At 41.9% G+C, this 17,290-nt stretch overlaps 1 protein-coding gene across 1 annotated transcript in view; it reads right to left on the reverse strand.

Annotated features, from left to right (window-relative positions):
• Positions 1 to 689: 689 nt before the first annotated feature.
• The window catches only part of LOC109865629 (proline-rich protein 12), a 47,905-nt gene continuing 31,304 nt past the window's right edge, over positions 690 to 17,290 (reverse strand). Inside the window, exons 7-15 of the mRNA XM_020453958.2 lie at positions 15,354 to 15,865; positions 15,052 to 15,168; positions 14,369 to 14,499; positions 13,469 to 13,905; positions 12,620 to 12,739; positions 7,507 to 7,604; positions 2,774 to 2,905; positions 2,481 to 2,576; positions 690 to 2,032 (exon numbers count right to left, since the gene is read on the reverse strand). Of these exons, the coding sequence (XP_020309547.1) occupies positions 1,898 to 2,032; positions 2,481 to 2,576; positions 2,774 to 2,905; positions 7,507 to 7,604; positions 12,620 to 12,739; positions 13,469 to 13,905; positions 14,369 to 14,499; positions 15,052 to 15,168; positions 15,354 to 15,865 (1,778 nt within the window). The 3' untranslated portion in view covers positions 690 to 1,897. The remainder of the gene's footprint in view (positions 2,033 to 2,480; positions 2,577 to 2,773; positions 2,906 to 7,506; positions 7,605 to 12,619; positions 12,740 to 13,468; positions 13,906 to 14,368; positions 14,500 to 15,051; positions 15,169 to 15,353; positions 15,866 to 17,290) is intronic.

A 17,290-nucleotide genomic window follows, 5' to 3' on the forward strand; every position in this document is an offset into this window, starting at 1 on the left:
AGCATAGAAGCTGTTTTTTAGTCTCAGTCCCAGCTTTGATGCACCTGTACGATCTCTGCCTTCTAGACCAGGGCTTAATGTCTGCTAGTTTTTGTATTTTACTTTCAAGTAAGACCTAGACAACCAGGTAGGGAGTTCCCTTACTAATCAGTGAACTTAATTCAATCAAGTACAAGGGAGCGAAAACCCGCAGACACTCTGCCCTCCGTAGAAAGGGTTTGACACCTGTGTTCTAGAAGGTAGTGGGGTGAACAGGCCTCCTGAGGTTGAAGAGGTGCTGTTGTTACAACTTCTTCACCACACTGTCTGTGTGGATGGACTATTTCAGGCTGTCAGTGACGTGTACGCCGAGGAACTTAAACCTTTTCACCTGCTCTCTGCTGTCTCTTGAAGTCCACAATCAGCTCCTTCGTTTTGTTGATGTTGATGGAGGGGTTAATTTCCTGGCACCACTCTGCCAGGGCCTTCACCTCCTCCCTGTAGGCTGTCTCATCGTTGTTGTTAAACAGGCCTACCACTGTTGTTGTCTGCAATCTTGATTGAATTGGAGACATGCGTGGACACACAGCCATGGGCGAACAGGGAGTACAGGAAGGGGGCTGAGCAGGCACCCTTGTTATGCTCCAGTGTTGAGGATCAGCATAGTGGAGGAGTTGTTGCATTTCATATACATTGATTTCAACAACAAATTGTTCTTTGCCGGTTTTATTTGTTTTTCAAATACAGGGTTAATGTACAGAAGAAAACAATGTGTCAAGAACTGTACAATATTTACACAAAGACTTTATTTCGAAGGAAAATTTGATTGACTTTTTTTTGGAAACACAGTAATATGCCCAAATATCAAACTAATAAAATTGAAATGACTATTTCCTTTTTTAAATATTACTTATTTATAACCACTCGTGTATAAGGGAACTGGATATGGTTATTAGTTTCTTTCATTTTTAACCTGCATGATTCTGATGAATGAACTAATGCACTACAATGTCTACATTTCAAATATACTCTCCCATTCTCCCCTTTTACAGACATAGTTGATAACATGTTTTCGTCTCGTCCTCAAATCTTTTGTATAGAAAAAAAAGGAAGACAGCTCGGATATGTGGGTGTACGATTTTATGTATAACCTGTGAAAAATGTTACTTAAAATGCTAAGGCGGCATCCCAGCGCTTGTGAGAGTTTATATTAAAAACCTCATAAATAATACAAATGTGTTTATATACTACCACATAGCGCGCCGGTACTGCCGACTACTGTCGCATAGAGCGAGCGAGAATTAACACCTTTATGTTGCATCCGTTCCCATATAGTCACACTGCACTCCTCTAACACAATGTTTTAAAAAGCATTCTCGCCCACGTCCACTCGTTAAAAGCAGTTAGAGTCTTTAAAAGATAATTTATGTAAAAACGAAACAGTAATAGATTCTCTCTGAACTGTTTGGGACTGACACTGTTTTACAATGTCAGTATGACAATCCTCTGTAACTTGGTACAATACCTCATCCATCTGCCTTGTCTTTTCTCTGTGACCCTAATGTCAGTCTTTGTCTCCTGATTGGTCAGTCTCCTCTCTTGGCCCATCAGGAACGACCCCAGCACCTGTGGGGTCATCATCCATTCTCAAGGTCAAGTAATTCTATATTTTAGTAATTGAGCAACTAAGGAGAGGTCACTCTCCAAGGTCACACCTACCAACCCTCTTGTTCCTAGAGTGGCCTTTCAAGTTGTCCCTCAGACCCACACGACTCCAGGTGGGATGGGGCCTCTATACAACTCTATTCCCTCGTTTCCACTCGTTCACCAACCTCTGTTTCTGGGGCCCTAGTTTCTGTGCCTTATGTTCTTTGGCTTTCCCTCTTTCTTTCTGTATTCTTTCCCCTTGGTCTGTCCCTCAGGCCTTGGTGCTGAGTGTGAGCAGCTCGATGAAGGAGTTGAAGAGGGTGTCCAGCCAGCCATGGTTGGCCATACACTGCTGCACCACCTCCTCCTGCCCAGGGTCCTCAGCTGCCTGCTCTATAGTGTTGGTCTGCCAGGGAAGACAGAATATAAGCACAATATATATATATATAGTATGTCTATTTGAAAAATAGAAGTTCATGTCTAGGCTATGGTGTATCTACCAAAGGAATAAACTATATTTGATGTATGCTGGGGAAACACAATATTAATATAAACAAAATATTTAGAATTCCTATCAACTAATTGTTGATTGGCAATGAAGTATGAATTTAATTTTGTTGACTATGTCAGCATGGGACATATAAAACACTATATATTACAACTCTTGTGTGTTGATTGGAACAATATAAGCTTGTGTCTTTTAAGCAGGGGTTCGGGAATCAAACAAGATGGACTAGTATTTCTGCTGGGTAAATATATATATTTTTAAAGAACTGTTCTCGATGCTATTTAAATATCGCAACATATTTAAATACCTATTACAATAGTATAAAATACAGGTCGGATGTCCTTACCTCTTTCTTACAATGTAAGAAAGTATGATATTTATAATGATGTAGGGAGTGATAGAGGCTGTAGATCCGACATGACTCTGTTGACAGTTTAAGGTCCTGGCGGAAGACAGAGAGGTTATTCTAATGGTATAAAAACATATGAACCCCCCCCCCCCCCACACACACACACATCTAATCAAGGTTCAACAGCATGACATGGGAATACACACACACTTTATCAACTTATAAGAGATGGACAACCCCCCCCCCCTTCCCCCAAACACACACACACAGAATTACCAACAAACACACACCTGTGGTTTGGGCAGGCTCTTCTTGACTCTGTTGAGAGTCTTGCGGTTGTAGCCCTCCCCACTGAACCGCACCCTCACAGTTCCTGAGTCCAGGGGGTCCCCCGCCATCTGAGGGTACGTGTGCAGGGCGTCCTAAACGGGTGGAGAGAGAGAAATAGGAAGGACAGAATGAAAGGTAGACCTTGAATATTGAAAAGGCTAGAACGTTTTGAGGTTAAATAGAAACATAATATTCTATAAAACAAATATGAAATGTAAATTCATGAGAATCCTGCAAACAAATACATACAACAGATGGCCAGAGAAGCATACACAGAGTGAAGAATACATTAGGAACACATGATCTTGCCATGACAGACTGACCAGGTGAAAGCTATGATCCCTTATTGGGGCGGCAGGGTAGCCGAGTGGTTAGAGCGTTGGGCTAGTAACCAGAAGGTTGCAAGTTCAAACCGCCGAGCTGACAAGGTACAAATCTGTCGTTCTGCCCCTGAACAGATAGTTAACCCACTAGGCCGTCATTGAAAATAAGAACTTGTTCTTAACTGACTTACCTAGTTAAATAAAGGTAAAATAAAAATACAATTACTGATGTCACTTAATTAATCTACTTTAAAATCAGTGTTGATGAAAGGGAGGAGACAGGTTAAAGAATAATGTTTAAGCATTGAGGCAATTGAGACATTGATTGTGTATGTGTGCCATTCAGAGGGTGAATGGGCAAGCAAAACGATTTAAGTGCCCTTGAACGGGGTATGGTAGTAGGTGCCAGGCACACCCGGTATAAGGGTGTGTCAAGAACTGCAACGCTGCTGGGTTTTCAACCCTCAAAAAGGACATCCAGCCAACTTGACAACTGCGGAAAGCATTGGAGTCAACATGGGCCAGCATCCCTGCGGAATGCTTTCGACAGCTTGTAGTCCATGCCCCGACGAATTAAGGCTGTTCTGAGGGGAAATTGGGGTGCAACTAGGTGTTCCTAATGTTTTGTACACTCAGTGTGTGCGCACACACCTAATCTCATAGCAAAAGGTCTGAATACTTACGTAAATAACATTTCTGTTTTTGATTTTTAATAAATTTGCAAACATTTCAAAAACCTGTTTTCGCTTTGTCTTTATGGGGTATTGTGTGTAGATTGATATTTTAATTTAACCATTTTACAAAAACACTATTCTAAAATGAATAAAATGTTGATTGGAGTCCAGTCAAAAGTTAAAATAAGTTAAAATAAGTGTTCATCCAATATTGTTGTAATGGTCTTAAAAAATAAAAAATAGGCAGATTAATCGGTATCGGCTTTTTTTGGTCCTCCACTAATCGGTATCGGCATTGAAAAATCATAATTGGTCGACCTCTAGTTTACATAAAGGTCCCATAGTTGAGAGTGCATATCAGAGCAAAAACCAAGCCATGAGGTCAAAAGGGATTGTCCATAGAGCTCCGAGACAGGATTGTGTAGAGGCACAGATCTGGGGAAGGATACAAAAACATTTCTGCAGCATTGAAGGTCTCAAGAACACAGTAGCCTCGATTATTCTAAAATGGAAGAAGTTCGGGACCATCGAGACTTCCTAAAGCTGGCCACCCGGCCAAACTGAGCAACCGGGAGAGATGGGCCTTGGTCAGGGAGGTGACCAAGAACCCAATGGTCACTCTGGTCACTCCTATGTGGGGATGGGAGAACCTTCCAGAAGGACAACCATCTCTGCAGCACTCAACCAATCAGGTCTTGGTAGAGCGGCCAGACGGAAACCACTGCTCAGAAAAAGGCACGACAGCCCAATGTTTTTCAGCGACTGGGAGACTAGTCAGGATAGAGGGAAAGATGAACGGAGAAAAGTACAGATAGCTCCTCGACGAAAGGATTTTTATACAGAAGTTCACATACACTTAGGTTAGAGTCACAAACTCATTTTTCAACCACTCCACAAATTTCCTGTTAACAAACAATAGTTTTGGAAAGTTGGTTAGGACATCTACTTTGTGCAGGACACAAGTAATGTTTCCAAAAATTGTTTACAGACAGATTATTTCACTTAGAATTCACTGTATCACAATTCCAGTGGGTCAGAAGTTAACATACACTAAGTTGACCCTGCCTTTAAACAGCTTGGAAAATTCCAGAAAATTATGTCATGGCTTTAGAAACGTCTGATAGGCTAATTTACATCATTTGAGTCAATTGGAGGTGTACCTGTGGATGTATTTGAAGGCCTACCTTCAAACTCTGTGCATCTTTGCTTGGGAAAATCAAAAGAAAATCAGCAAACACCTCCACCACCACAAATCTAGTTCGTACTTTGGAGCAATTTCCAAATTCCTGAAGGTACCATGTTCATCTGAACGAACAAACAAACAATAGTACGCAAGTAAAAACACCATGGGACCAAGCAGCTGCTGAAGGAGACGAGTTCTGTCTCCTAGAGATGAACGTACTTTTGGTGCGAAGTGTAATTCAATCCCAGACCAACAGAAAAGGACCTTGTACCTGTTTCCTCCAGCATCTTCACAAAGTATCTATATCCACAGTAAAAAAAGTCCTATATCGACATAACCTGAAAGGCCGCTCTGCAAGGAAGAAGCCACTGCTCCAAAACCGCCATAAAAAAGCCAGACTACGGTTTGCAACTGTACATGGGGGCGAAGATTGTACATTTTGGAGAAATGTCCTCTGGTCTGATGAAAAAAAAAATAGATCTGTTTGGCCATAATGACCATCGTTATGTTTGGAGGAAAAAGGGGGAGACTTGCAAGTCGAAGAACACCATCCCAACCATGAAGCACGGGGTTGGCAGCATCATGTTGTAGGGGTGCTTTGCTGCAGAAGGGACTGGTGCAAAATACCTAAAGTTGTATTAGGAAAGTTGTTTGAAATGTTTGGACAAAGATTACAGGTAACTTATGAGATATGTTGTAGTCATGTTGCGCGAGTTGGAGCAGGTGTTTTTTTGGATCAAACGCGCCAAATAAATGGCCATTTTGGGTATATATCGACGGAATTAATTTAAAAAAAGGACCAGCTGTGATGTTTATGGGACATATTGGAGTACCAACAGAAGAAGCTTGTCAAATGTAAGGCATGAATTATATCTTTATTTCTGCGTTTTGTGTCGAGCCTGGAGGGTCGAGATATGATTGTTTGTGTTTGCTTGCTGGTGTGCTGTCCTCAGATAATAGCATCGTTTGCTTTCGCCGTAAAGACTTTTTGAAATTCTGACAAATTGGCTGGATTCAAAAGAAGTGTGAAATAAGCAAAGAAAAACAATAGTCCATCATTACTTTAAGACATGAAGGTCCGTCAATCTGGAACATTTCAAGAACTTTTAAAGTTTCTTCAAGTGCAGTTGAAAAAAAACCAAGTGCTATGATGAAATTGGCTCCCATGAGGACCGCCACAGGAAAGGAAGACCTAGAGTTACATCTGCTGCAGAAAAGTTCATTAGAGTTAATTGCACCTCAGAATATTGCAGCCGAAGTAAATGCTCCACAGAGTTCAGACACATCTCAACATCAACTGTTCAGAGGAGACTGCATGAATCAGGCCTTCATGGTGACATTTCTGCAAAGAAACCACTACTAAAGGACACCAATAAAAGAAGAGACTTGCTTGGACCAAGAAGCACGAGCAATGGACATAAAACTGGTGGAAATCTGTCTTTTGGACTGATGAGTCCAAATTTGAGATTTTTGGTTCCAACCAACTTGTCTTTGTGAGATGCGGAGTAGGTTAACGGATGATCTCCGAATGTGTGGTTCCAACCATGAAGCATGGAGGTGGTGTGATGGTGCTTAGTCTGTGATTTATTTAGAATTCAAGGTACACTTAAACAGCATGGCTACCACAGCATTCTGCAGAGACACGCCAACCCGTCTGGATTGCGCTTAGTGGGACTATCATTTGTTTTTCAACAGGACAATGACCCAACACACCTCCAGGCTGTGGTAGGGCTATTTGACCTATAAGGAGAGTGATGGAGTGCTACATCAGATGACATGGCATCCACAATCACCCGACCTCACCCTAATTGAGATGGTTTGGGAAGAGTTGGACTGCAGAGTGAAGGAAAAGCAGCCAACAAGCACTCAGCAAATGTGGGAACTCCTTCAAGAATGTTGGAAAATAATTCCAAGTGAAGCTGGTTGAGAGAATGCCAAGAGTGTACAAAGCTGATATCAAGGCACCTTTGCACCCCATTATTTCTAGCTCTACTTTGCACATTCTTCCACTGCAAATCTACCAAGTCAGCCAGTGTTTAACTTGCTATATTGTATTTACTTCGCCACCATGGCCTTTTTTTTTTGCCTTTACCTCCCTTATCTCACCTCATTTGCTCACATTGTATATAGACTTATTTTTCTACTGTATTATTGACTGTATGTTTGTTTTACTCCATGTGTAACTCTGTGTTGGTGTATGTGTCTAACTGCTTTGCTTTATCTTGGCCAGGTCGCAACTGTAAATGAGAACTTGTTCTCAACTTGCCTACCTGGTTAAATAAAGGTGGGAAAAAAAGGCTACCTTGAAGAATCTCAAATATATTTTGATTTGTTTAACGCTTTTTTGGTTACATGATTTCATATGTGATATTTCATAGTTTTGATGTCTTCAATATTATTCTACAATGTAGAAAAATAGTAAAAATAAAGAAAAACCTTGAAATGAGAAAGTGTGTCCAAACATTTGACTGGTACTGTATATACACACACAGAGTACATTCAAAGCAGGTTACCTGGTGCTGAGTACCCATGTTAACTCTCCTCATCAGCCTCCTCTTCTGTTCCACAATGATGCCGTCAATCTTCCTCATCCCGGGGAGGTACAGCTCATCTGAGGGAACCAATGGAGAGCAAAACATTATTAAATGGATATGTTTCACACGGCTCTCAATCATTCCAAACCTTGGGGATGCTAAAACCAGGGGCATATACAGTTGATGAAATATTTTAATACAATGCTCAAAGGTTTGTACTGAACGACACACTTTCCTACAACAGTGTGCACTGCTCTTCAACATTCCTAAAGGTATGTTTGCTCTTGTTTGGTGTGTGTGGCATGGTGTAGCCTGATCAATAGGGGTTTGACCATTTGAAATCTCAAAATACCAAACAATTGATCTCTCAGCCACCATAACCACAACTTTCTTCAACTGGTCATTCAGAACAGTACAGTTTACGTTCAAGTTTACGTTAAGCGTTGGGCCCTTACAAAACTCTTTACTGACATATTACAGCTGACATGACCACACTAGCTGCTTTTCACAAATGAGCACAGAGCAACTGCTGAATCAGACACTTTCTAATAACCTTGTTCCTGCAATTAAAGGTGAATGCATAACCAGGCCAACCAAGTTCAGCGCGGCCTGGACCAATTGTGTAAATCATGCAACAGTGACCCTTTCTATCAAATACATCTAACTCCTAATCAGAATGATTTAGGGCCAAGTCCTCAACTTGGGATAACCATGAGGCAACTTGTACTTTCTCACAAAGCATTGGCATAATGCAAGACCTACAGTTGAAGTCAGAAAATTACATAAACTTAAGTTGGGAGTCATTAAAACCCATTTTTCAACTACTCCTCAAGTTTCTTGTTGACAAACTATAGTTTTGGCAAGTCGGTTAAGACATCTACTTTGTGCATGACAGGTAATTTTTCCAACAATTGTTTACAGGCAGATTATTTCTCATTGTATCACAATTCCAGTGGGTCAGAAGTTTACATAGACTAAGTTGACTTCCGTCACGGTTTTAGAAGCTTCTGATAGGCTAATTGACATCATTTGAGTCAATTGGGGGTGTACCTGTGGATGTATTTCAAGGCCTACCTTCAAACTAATCTCTTTGCGTAACATCATGGGAAAATCAAAAGAAATCAGCAAAGACATCAGAATTTTTTTTTAGACGTCCACAAGTCTGGTTCATCCTTGGGAGCAATTTCCAAATGCCTGAAGGTACCACGTTCATCTGTACAAACAATAGTACGCAAGTACAAACACCATGGGACCACACAGCCATCATACCGCTCAGGAAAGAGCAGAGTTCTGTCTCCTAGAGAAGCGCGTACTTTGGTGTGAAAAGTGCAAATCAAGCCCAGAACAACAGAAAAGGAAATTGTGAAGATGCTGGACGAAACAGGTACAAAAGTATCTGTATTCACAGTAAAACGAGTCCTATGTCGACATAACCTGAATGGCCGTTCAGCAAGGAATAAGCCACCGCTCCAAAACCGCCATAGAAAAGCCAGACTACGGTTTGCACCTGCACATGGGGGCAAAGATTGTACTTTTTGGAGAAATGTCCTCTGGTCTGATGAAACAAAAATATAACTGTTTGGCCATAATTACCATCGTTAGGTTTGGAGGAAAAAGGGGGAGACTTGCTAGCCGAAGAACACCATCCAAACTTTGAAGCACGGTGGTGGCAGCATCATGGTGTGGGGGTGCTTTGCTGCAGGAGGGACTGGTGCACTTCACAAAATAGATGGCATCATGAGGTAGGAAAATTATGTGGATTGAAGCAACATCTCAAGACATCAGTCAGGAAGTTAAAGCTTGGTCACAAATGGGACTTCCAAATGGACAATGACACCAAGCATACTTCCAAAGTTGTGGCAAAATGGCTTAAGGACAACAAAGTCAAGGTATTGGAGTGGCCATCACAAAGCCCTGACCTCAGTCCTATAGAAAACCTGTGGGCAGAACTGAAAAAGTGTGTGTGCGCAAGGAGGCCTACAAAAATTCACATACTGTGGGAATCTTGTGGAAGGCTTCCCGAAACATTTGACCCAAATTAAAAAATGTAAAGGCAATGCTACCAAATACTAATTGAGTGTATGTAAACTTCTGACCCACTGGGAATGTGATGAAAGAAATAAAAGCTGAAATAAATCACTGTCCTATTATTCTGACATTTCACATTCTTAAAATAAAGTGGTGATCCTAACTGACCTAAAGAAAGGGAATTTTTACTAGGATTAAATGTCAGGAATTGTGAAAAACAGTTTAAATGTATTTGGCTAAGGTGTATGTAAACTTCCCGACTTCAACTGTATGTCCATTCCTTCAGATTTGCAAACATTTCTCTGCCCCAAGGGGCACAGTAAAGTTAGGATTTGTCCCCAAGGGAGGCAGAAAGACTAACTTAGGATTTGTCCCAAAGAATGGCGGGTAAGTTAGTCTTTCTGCCTCCCTTAGGGACGAGTCCTAAGGGAGGCAGAAAGACTAACTCCAACTCCCTAGATGCTACTGGGGTATAATTCAGTGAGGTGAAACATTCTGAATGTTATGAATATATCAGACATGATTCCCAATTCTATAATGATAGATAATCTTATCTGTTCCACACAATATATGTCTATCTGGACATTCTGTAACTTTTCACACTCCTGATCAGGGCCCTGTTCATTAGGACACATCATGGAAAATGTTTAATGTTTTGTAACAGAAAATGCAAATCAGCATTTCCTATTGAACAACTTCCAAAGAGTCCCACCCTGTTTCAGTCCAATTTCTTCCATTTGCCATCTAATGAATATGACCCAGGTCAACTGGTGTGCATTGTATGTTAGATACAGCTGTTCTTACAAAATATTGGTAGTGTGTGTATGTGTGTGTGTGTTTGTGAATGAGTGTGTTCTGCACTCAACTTCTGTGTCCTCCAGGGTTTGGATCATGTCGGGGTCCAGGGCTGTGTGAGTGAGTGTGTTCTGCTTTCACTGTCAGTGTCCTCCAGGGCCGAGTCCGTGTGTGTGTTGTGTCATGTTGGGTCCAGAGGGGTGTTCTATGACGATAGTTAGATCTTTTCATGATTTTCTAAACCTAGCCAGCTTCAGTTAGCTTTAAAATTCCAGCTCAGGCTTCATCCATGTTACGAAGGTGGAAATGTATCATGCAGCCACCATTAACTCGAGCAAGCTTGTAACTGCGCATTCGTGTTGAAAGTGGATAGTCGAACGCCAAAGTCTTCATTGAGACAACGTTGAAATAGTAATCCATGCCACATTAAAATTTTTGCCAAAATCAAAATTAAAGGTTATCCTGCAAATACAGCTGGCTATGGTGGGAACTAGGCTATTAGAAGTGTCATCTTTCGTGTGCTTATCAATGCACAAGCCATTTTCCCCCACTCCTATCCAAAAAATGTAAACGCATTAAGTCATAGAAAAGTTTTACTGCTTGTGAAGTTTCAAATGCATCCTGTCATTACTAAATGTGTACTGTGATATGCATTAGAATATCACTATTTAACGCAAAATAACATTTGATTAAAGGAGCTATGTAATATTTTTGCATTTTAATTACAGAAAACGTCCTTTATATGTCTACAGTAATAGTGGAATGATAGTACTGTGAAACACTGATTCCTCAAAATGCTTATTGGGCCCACACAAAATTGTATTCTAATGGTGCAGCCTTCTTATTGGTCAACAAAAGACGGGCCATCTCTTGCAATGACTACATATTTACACAAACACTGAACAAAAATATGTAAAATGTTGATCCCATGTTTCATGACATGAAATAAAAGATCCCAGAAATGTCCATATGCAAAAAAAGGTTATTTCTCTCAAATTTTGTGCACAAATTTGTTTTCATCACTTTTAGTGAGCATTTCTCCTTTGCCAAGATAATCCATCCACCTGACAGGTGTGGCATATTAAGAAGCTGAGTAAACAGCATGGTCATTACACAGGTGCACCTTGTGCTGGGGACAATAAAAGGCCACTAAAATGTGTCGTGTGACAAAACTGCACAATGCCACAGATGTCTCAAGTTGAGGGAGCGTGCAATTGGCATGCTGACTGCAGGAATGTCCACCAGAGTTGTTGCCAGAGAATTGCGTTTCTCTAACATAAGCTGCCTCCAACATCGTTTCAGACCATTTTTGCAGTACGTCCAACTGGCCTCACAAACACAGACCAAGTCTAACCACGCCAGTCCACGACCTCCACATTCGGGTTCTTCAACTGATTTCCTTATATGAACTGTAACTCAGTAAAACCGTTGAAATTGTTGCATTTATATTTTTGTTCAGTATATGAATGGACAAAACCATAGATCACGTGACACCATTCATTCCTATTTGAAGACTCAATCGCGCATTGAAGCCAAATGAAGTTGAAATGGCGTCTCATGGGGACATAACATGCGCAGTTTGAGCTACTCCAGGAAGTGACGTTGCAGACTTGCTCAGTGCTGCCCCTTCTCTTTGAGTACTCAAGTTGAAGGCTGACTGGGGTACTGCAGGCTTCCATTAGCAACTATTATTAACTTCTTCTGGGTGCCATTTTGAAATAAATCAGTTCAAGGACATACTATACATCTTGTGTATTAGAAGTAATTTTTGGTACAAAAATCATCTTTTAATTTTTTTTTATTTACATGAAGATTGACCACGAAGCAGATCCTGTTTTCTGCAAACAATGCCTGTAGTACTGCGGTCGGCCTTGAACTTCAATGGCTTAAATGGGAAGGGGCAGTACAACGAAGGAAGCTAGATCTACACTCAGTGTTTTCTAACGCTAGCCAGCTTTAGTTAGGTGTACATTACAGCTCAGGCTTCATCCGTGCCACTAACTCTTGCTGAATTGTATCTGTACGTGCATGTCGCACAAGCTCGTCGAACTCTTCATTGAGACAATGGTAAATCATCAAGCCATGGGTGAGTCAGTGCCACATTTTAATTTATAAAAAAAATAAAAATAAAAAAAATAAAAAATAAATATATTCCTTCAAATTGACTGTGTTCTGCTCTCAATGTCTGGCCTCCAGGGTTTGGATCATGTCGAGGTCCAGGGTCGTGTGTGTGTGTGTGTGTGTGTGTGTGTGTGTTCTGGGCTCTCACCGTCTGTATCCTCCAGGGCTTGGATCATGTCGGGGTCCAAGGCCGTGCTGACCAGCATCTCCACATAGCTCCTGAACATCTCGCGCATGGCCCGGTTGTTCACCCCACCTCGCACTGGCACTGCACAGAGGTTACACACACATACAGGGTTTAGACACAACACACACACAAACACATACATAGGGTTGGCAAAATACTCAGGCGTATTATGGTATGGAAACTGAGGAAGATGGGCATAATGTTATAACTCAAAATAAAATAAAAATTATGCATTTCCAAGCTTTTGCACACAATATGTAACATACAGTACAATTCAAAGGAAAAAAATAGTCTGCATTGTGTGTTCCTATCGTGACAACACTACACACACAGCATCTCTACCTAATTGCCAAATACATTCCTGACAGATTTTCTTTTTGTCTCCCCTCCTGAGTTATTCCTTGAGGGCAGACACAGACACCCATTACTCCCCCGAACATCTCATAATCCCTCCACCAAGTTTGAATGCACAAACACATACTTATAGGCTAAACAGATATGGTCTACATTCCAATTGGCACCCTATTCCCTTTATAGTGCACTACTTTTTGACCAGGGCACACGGGGCTCTGGTCAAAAGTAGTGCACTATATATAGTATGTATGGTGTAGCTATCAATAAATCGGTACAAAATGGGTTCACAAAGTATCAAAAACATTATGGGCTACTTTCATGGACACAGTTTATGCCTAGTCTTGGACTAAAAAGCTATTTCAAATGAGAATCTCCATTGAGAATGCTTTTTAGTCCTGGACTTGGCTTAATCCGTGTCTGGGAAACTGGCCCTATAGGCACAAAATGGTTTCTCACTCTCATCCTCACTGGCTGCCTCCTCGGACGAGTCTGAATCAGATGAAGAGGGGACCTCCTTCAGCCACTTCTTCCTCTTTTTCAGAGGAGGCTCTGCCTTGACCTTGGCTGGCTTCAACTTGGGAGGGCACTCCATCTTCTCTTTCTCCACTCCTCCTTTCTTCTCCTCTTTCCCCTTCCCTCGTTCCATCGTTGCCACCGCGGCGGCCCGTTTCTCAGGCTTCTCCTGAGATAGTTGCACCCTCCTCTCCTTCTCCCTCTGCTTCTCTTTCAACCCTGCGGTCGCCTTTTCTCGCTGTTCGATCTTTGCCCTTGTTCTCTCCCTCGGTTCGCGCTGCACTGGCTCACGCGGCGGTGCCACTCGCTGCTCCCTCTCAGCTCGAGGCGGGGTCAGGGTGGTGGGAGGCGTGGACGCTATTTTGGGGAGGGCCTGTCGCCTGTTGAAGACGAGTGGAGATTTGAATAAAGAGAACGGAACAATATTTCAGATGGCCAGTTCCATAAGGTTCCACCCTGCCAGCAAAGTAGCTGACTACTAACCCTCATTTTGTGGGGGGTTATGCCCTCGCACCCTCTAGCTTGCTACATTTTTCAGTATGCTGGCTACTTCAGATTTTCTGGAACACTCTGGATGGCTACATCAAAGTGCAAACACCATGTTAGCTCTTTAGGCTAGTATTTTCCTCTTAAACATTGTCCATGGACATTCAACAGGACAGCACTCTCCGAAATGTATATTTGAGAGGTGCAAGTAATAAACCTTCCAAGCATATCTTTCGGACAGTACTGTCTTATGGATTGTTCAATGACAAGGTGGAAGAATAACTTTGAGAAGTGAAGCCATAAAAAAAAACACTGGACATGTCTAGATTAGAATTGAATAAATCCCCTAATGGGTACCTCAGTCCAGATGGTCTGTGCCAGGGTCGTCGAGAGCACACTCTCACGTAGTCCTTCTTGTTAACATTCTCCAGGAACTTGACGTACAGGCGCTGGTACCGCCTCTTGGCATCTCCAAAATAGCCCAGATACTGAGGAAGAGAAAGAGTAGCCATTTTGTTTATTTGGATACCTGATGAGTAGCTGTTCAATAAGTACCTATCTTGGGATCCACACAAATCAATGGGCCTGTTCCAGGTTAATCTTTATTGCAGTTGTGCTGCACAGTTTATCAGGTTCCACAGTCATAAAGTGTCTCACTTTAGGAGTGTTGATCTAGGACCAGGACCACACTGTCCATTTGTTAGAATCTAAAAAGGCAAAGTAGTACGAGTGCTGATCTAGAAACAGTTTGGGCATTTTAGATATCAGGAATCACATTAATATGATATAAGCACTCTTCTGAGAACTAAGACGACCTGTAATGCAACAAACAACCACACATAGACATCACCAGGGTCGTGTTCACTAGGCACTAAATGGAGGAAAAGGTACTGAATCAGGTAGAGAATTTTTTTTTCATTTTAACAAAATGTTTTAAAACATTTTCCGTTGCGTGCCCTGTTGATAGACAGTAACATACATGCTGTGTTGACATTGAGCAGTGACAGTCATGTGTTTGGTGGACAGACGGACTGACTCACGTTGCTGGTGGCACAGAACTGCCTCTCTCCGTCCTTGATCTCAGGGCTGAACTTCTGCAGCAGGGCTTTCTGCACCCTCCAGATGGGGGGAGGCTCTCGACCGGTCTTCAGGGCCAGCTAGGGTTTGAGGGGTGAGGGAGTCAATACATCACATACTGAACACACACCTACCATATATGAACACACACATACTCTCACATACTTAACGGAACAGATGGACTATTTTGACAAACCATCAAACCTAGCGACTGTTGATTAGTGATGTATTTTTTACTCACACATACACGCAAACACACAAATACCTTCATAGTTGCAATGTCTTCCACACGCACCACAAACTCGTCCCTCTCTCGGAAAATGCCTTCACCTCCGCTCTCGCTCTCATCCTCCTCGCTCTCTCCGGCGATGGCGGCATCCTCCTGCTTCTGAGCCACATGCAGCGAGGTGACCTGAGAGGCAGGGGCTTCTTCCGGGGATGCACGGGGCTCCGGTGAGTACTTGGGGATATCCGTGGCCGGGGATGACTGAGGAAGTGGGGAGGAGAGAGGGAGAGTGGCAGAAGCAGGATGAAGAGGGGAGGGATAGAGAGGGAGGGTTGCGTGAGCAGGATGAAGAGGGGAGGGATTGAAAGGAGGGAGGGGGCTCAGAGGTTGGGACTTCTGCTGTTGTGCTGCTTCTTGTGGCGGCATGGGTGATGAAGGGAGAGAGAGGGGAGGTAAGGGGGAAGGCGGGGGAGAGGGAGAGAAGGATTGAGTGGGGGAGGCGGAGGGAGGTGGGGGTGCGACTGGTGCCTCCTGGGACTCTGGGAGGGAAGCTGGAAAATGGAGAGAAGTGCTCATGTAATTTTCTTCAAGAATCAATAGGTATTTACAGTATAAGTTTAAATGAACCAAAACAGCTGTAAAGATCACAGTTGTGGGCCTTTAATATCATTCAGTTCAAACTTTTAAAACTATCATCATAACGTTTCTATTAATCAGTTCTTTACTTTGTGTGCAATAGGAAATCGATTCAATGACAGAATTTTACAGCAAACGCACAGCCACAGGCTAAAATAATTATTTGCCATGAGCTAACTCCTGAAAATAAATTCGAAGAAAAATGGGGCATGAGCTGAACCAACAAGAATATGAAGAAAGTCTTGTAAGATATGAGAAGGGGAATGTTTTTTCCTGGTTCCAAAAATAGATATATTATCTACACTGAACAAAAACATAAAACGCAAGATGTAAAGTGTGCCCAAAATTGTTTACATCCATGTTAGTGAGCATTTCTCTTTTGCCATTCAGCCAAAAGGTGTGGCATTTCAAGAATCTGAACAATTGAATTTTATCAATGGCAATTTCAACGCACAGAGATAACATGTTGAGATCCTGCCATTCACCCGCCACCATCACCTCATTTTTCAGCATGATAATGCGTGGCCCCGTGTCGCAAGGATCTGTACACAATTCCTGGAAGCTGAAAATGTCCCAGTTCTTCCATGAACTGCATACTCACTAGACATGTCACCCATTGAGCACGTTTGGGATGCTCTGGATCGACATGTACGACAGCGTATTCCAGTTCCTGCCAATACCCAGCAACTTTGCACAGCAATTGAAGAGTGGGACAACATTCCACAAGCCACAATCAACAGCCTGATTAACTCTATCCGAAGGAGATGTGTCGCGCTGCATGAGGCAAATGGTGGTCACACCCGATACTGACTGGTTTTCTGATCCACACCCCAACCTTTTTAAGGTATTTGTGACCAACAGATGCGTATCTGTACTCGCAGTCATGAGAAATCCATAGATTAAGGACTAAGGAATTCATTTTTATTGACTGATGAATTGTAATTCAGTATAATCTTTGAAATTGATTCATTATTTATTATTTATTTATATTCACTATATACAGTGCATTCGGAAAATATCCAGACCACTTGACATTTTCCTCATTTTGTTACGTTACAGCCTTATTCTGAAATAGATATATTTTTTTATTATTCCTCAAATCTACACACAATACCCCTTAATGACACTGTGAAAACAGGTTCTTAGGTTCTTGTTTGCAAATCTATTAAATATTTAAAAAACAAATACCTTATACACATACAGTTGAAGTCGGAAGTTTACATACACTTAGGATGGAGTCATTAAAACTAGTTTTTCAACCACTCCACAAATGTTTGTTAACAAACTATAGCTTTGGCAAGTCGGTTAGGACATCTACTTTGTGTATGACACAAGTACAT

This window comes from Oncorhynchus kisutch, linkage group LG20 (genome assembly GCF_002021735.2).
Source record: "Oncorhynchus kisutch isolate 150728-3 linkage group LG20, Okis_V2, whole genome shotgun sequence".
NCBI lineage: Eukaryota > Metazoa > Chordata > Actinopteri > Salmoniformes > Salmonidae > Oncorhynchus > Oncorhynchus kisutch.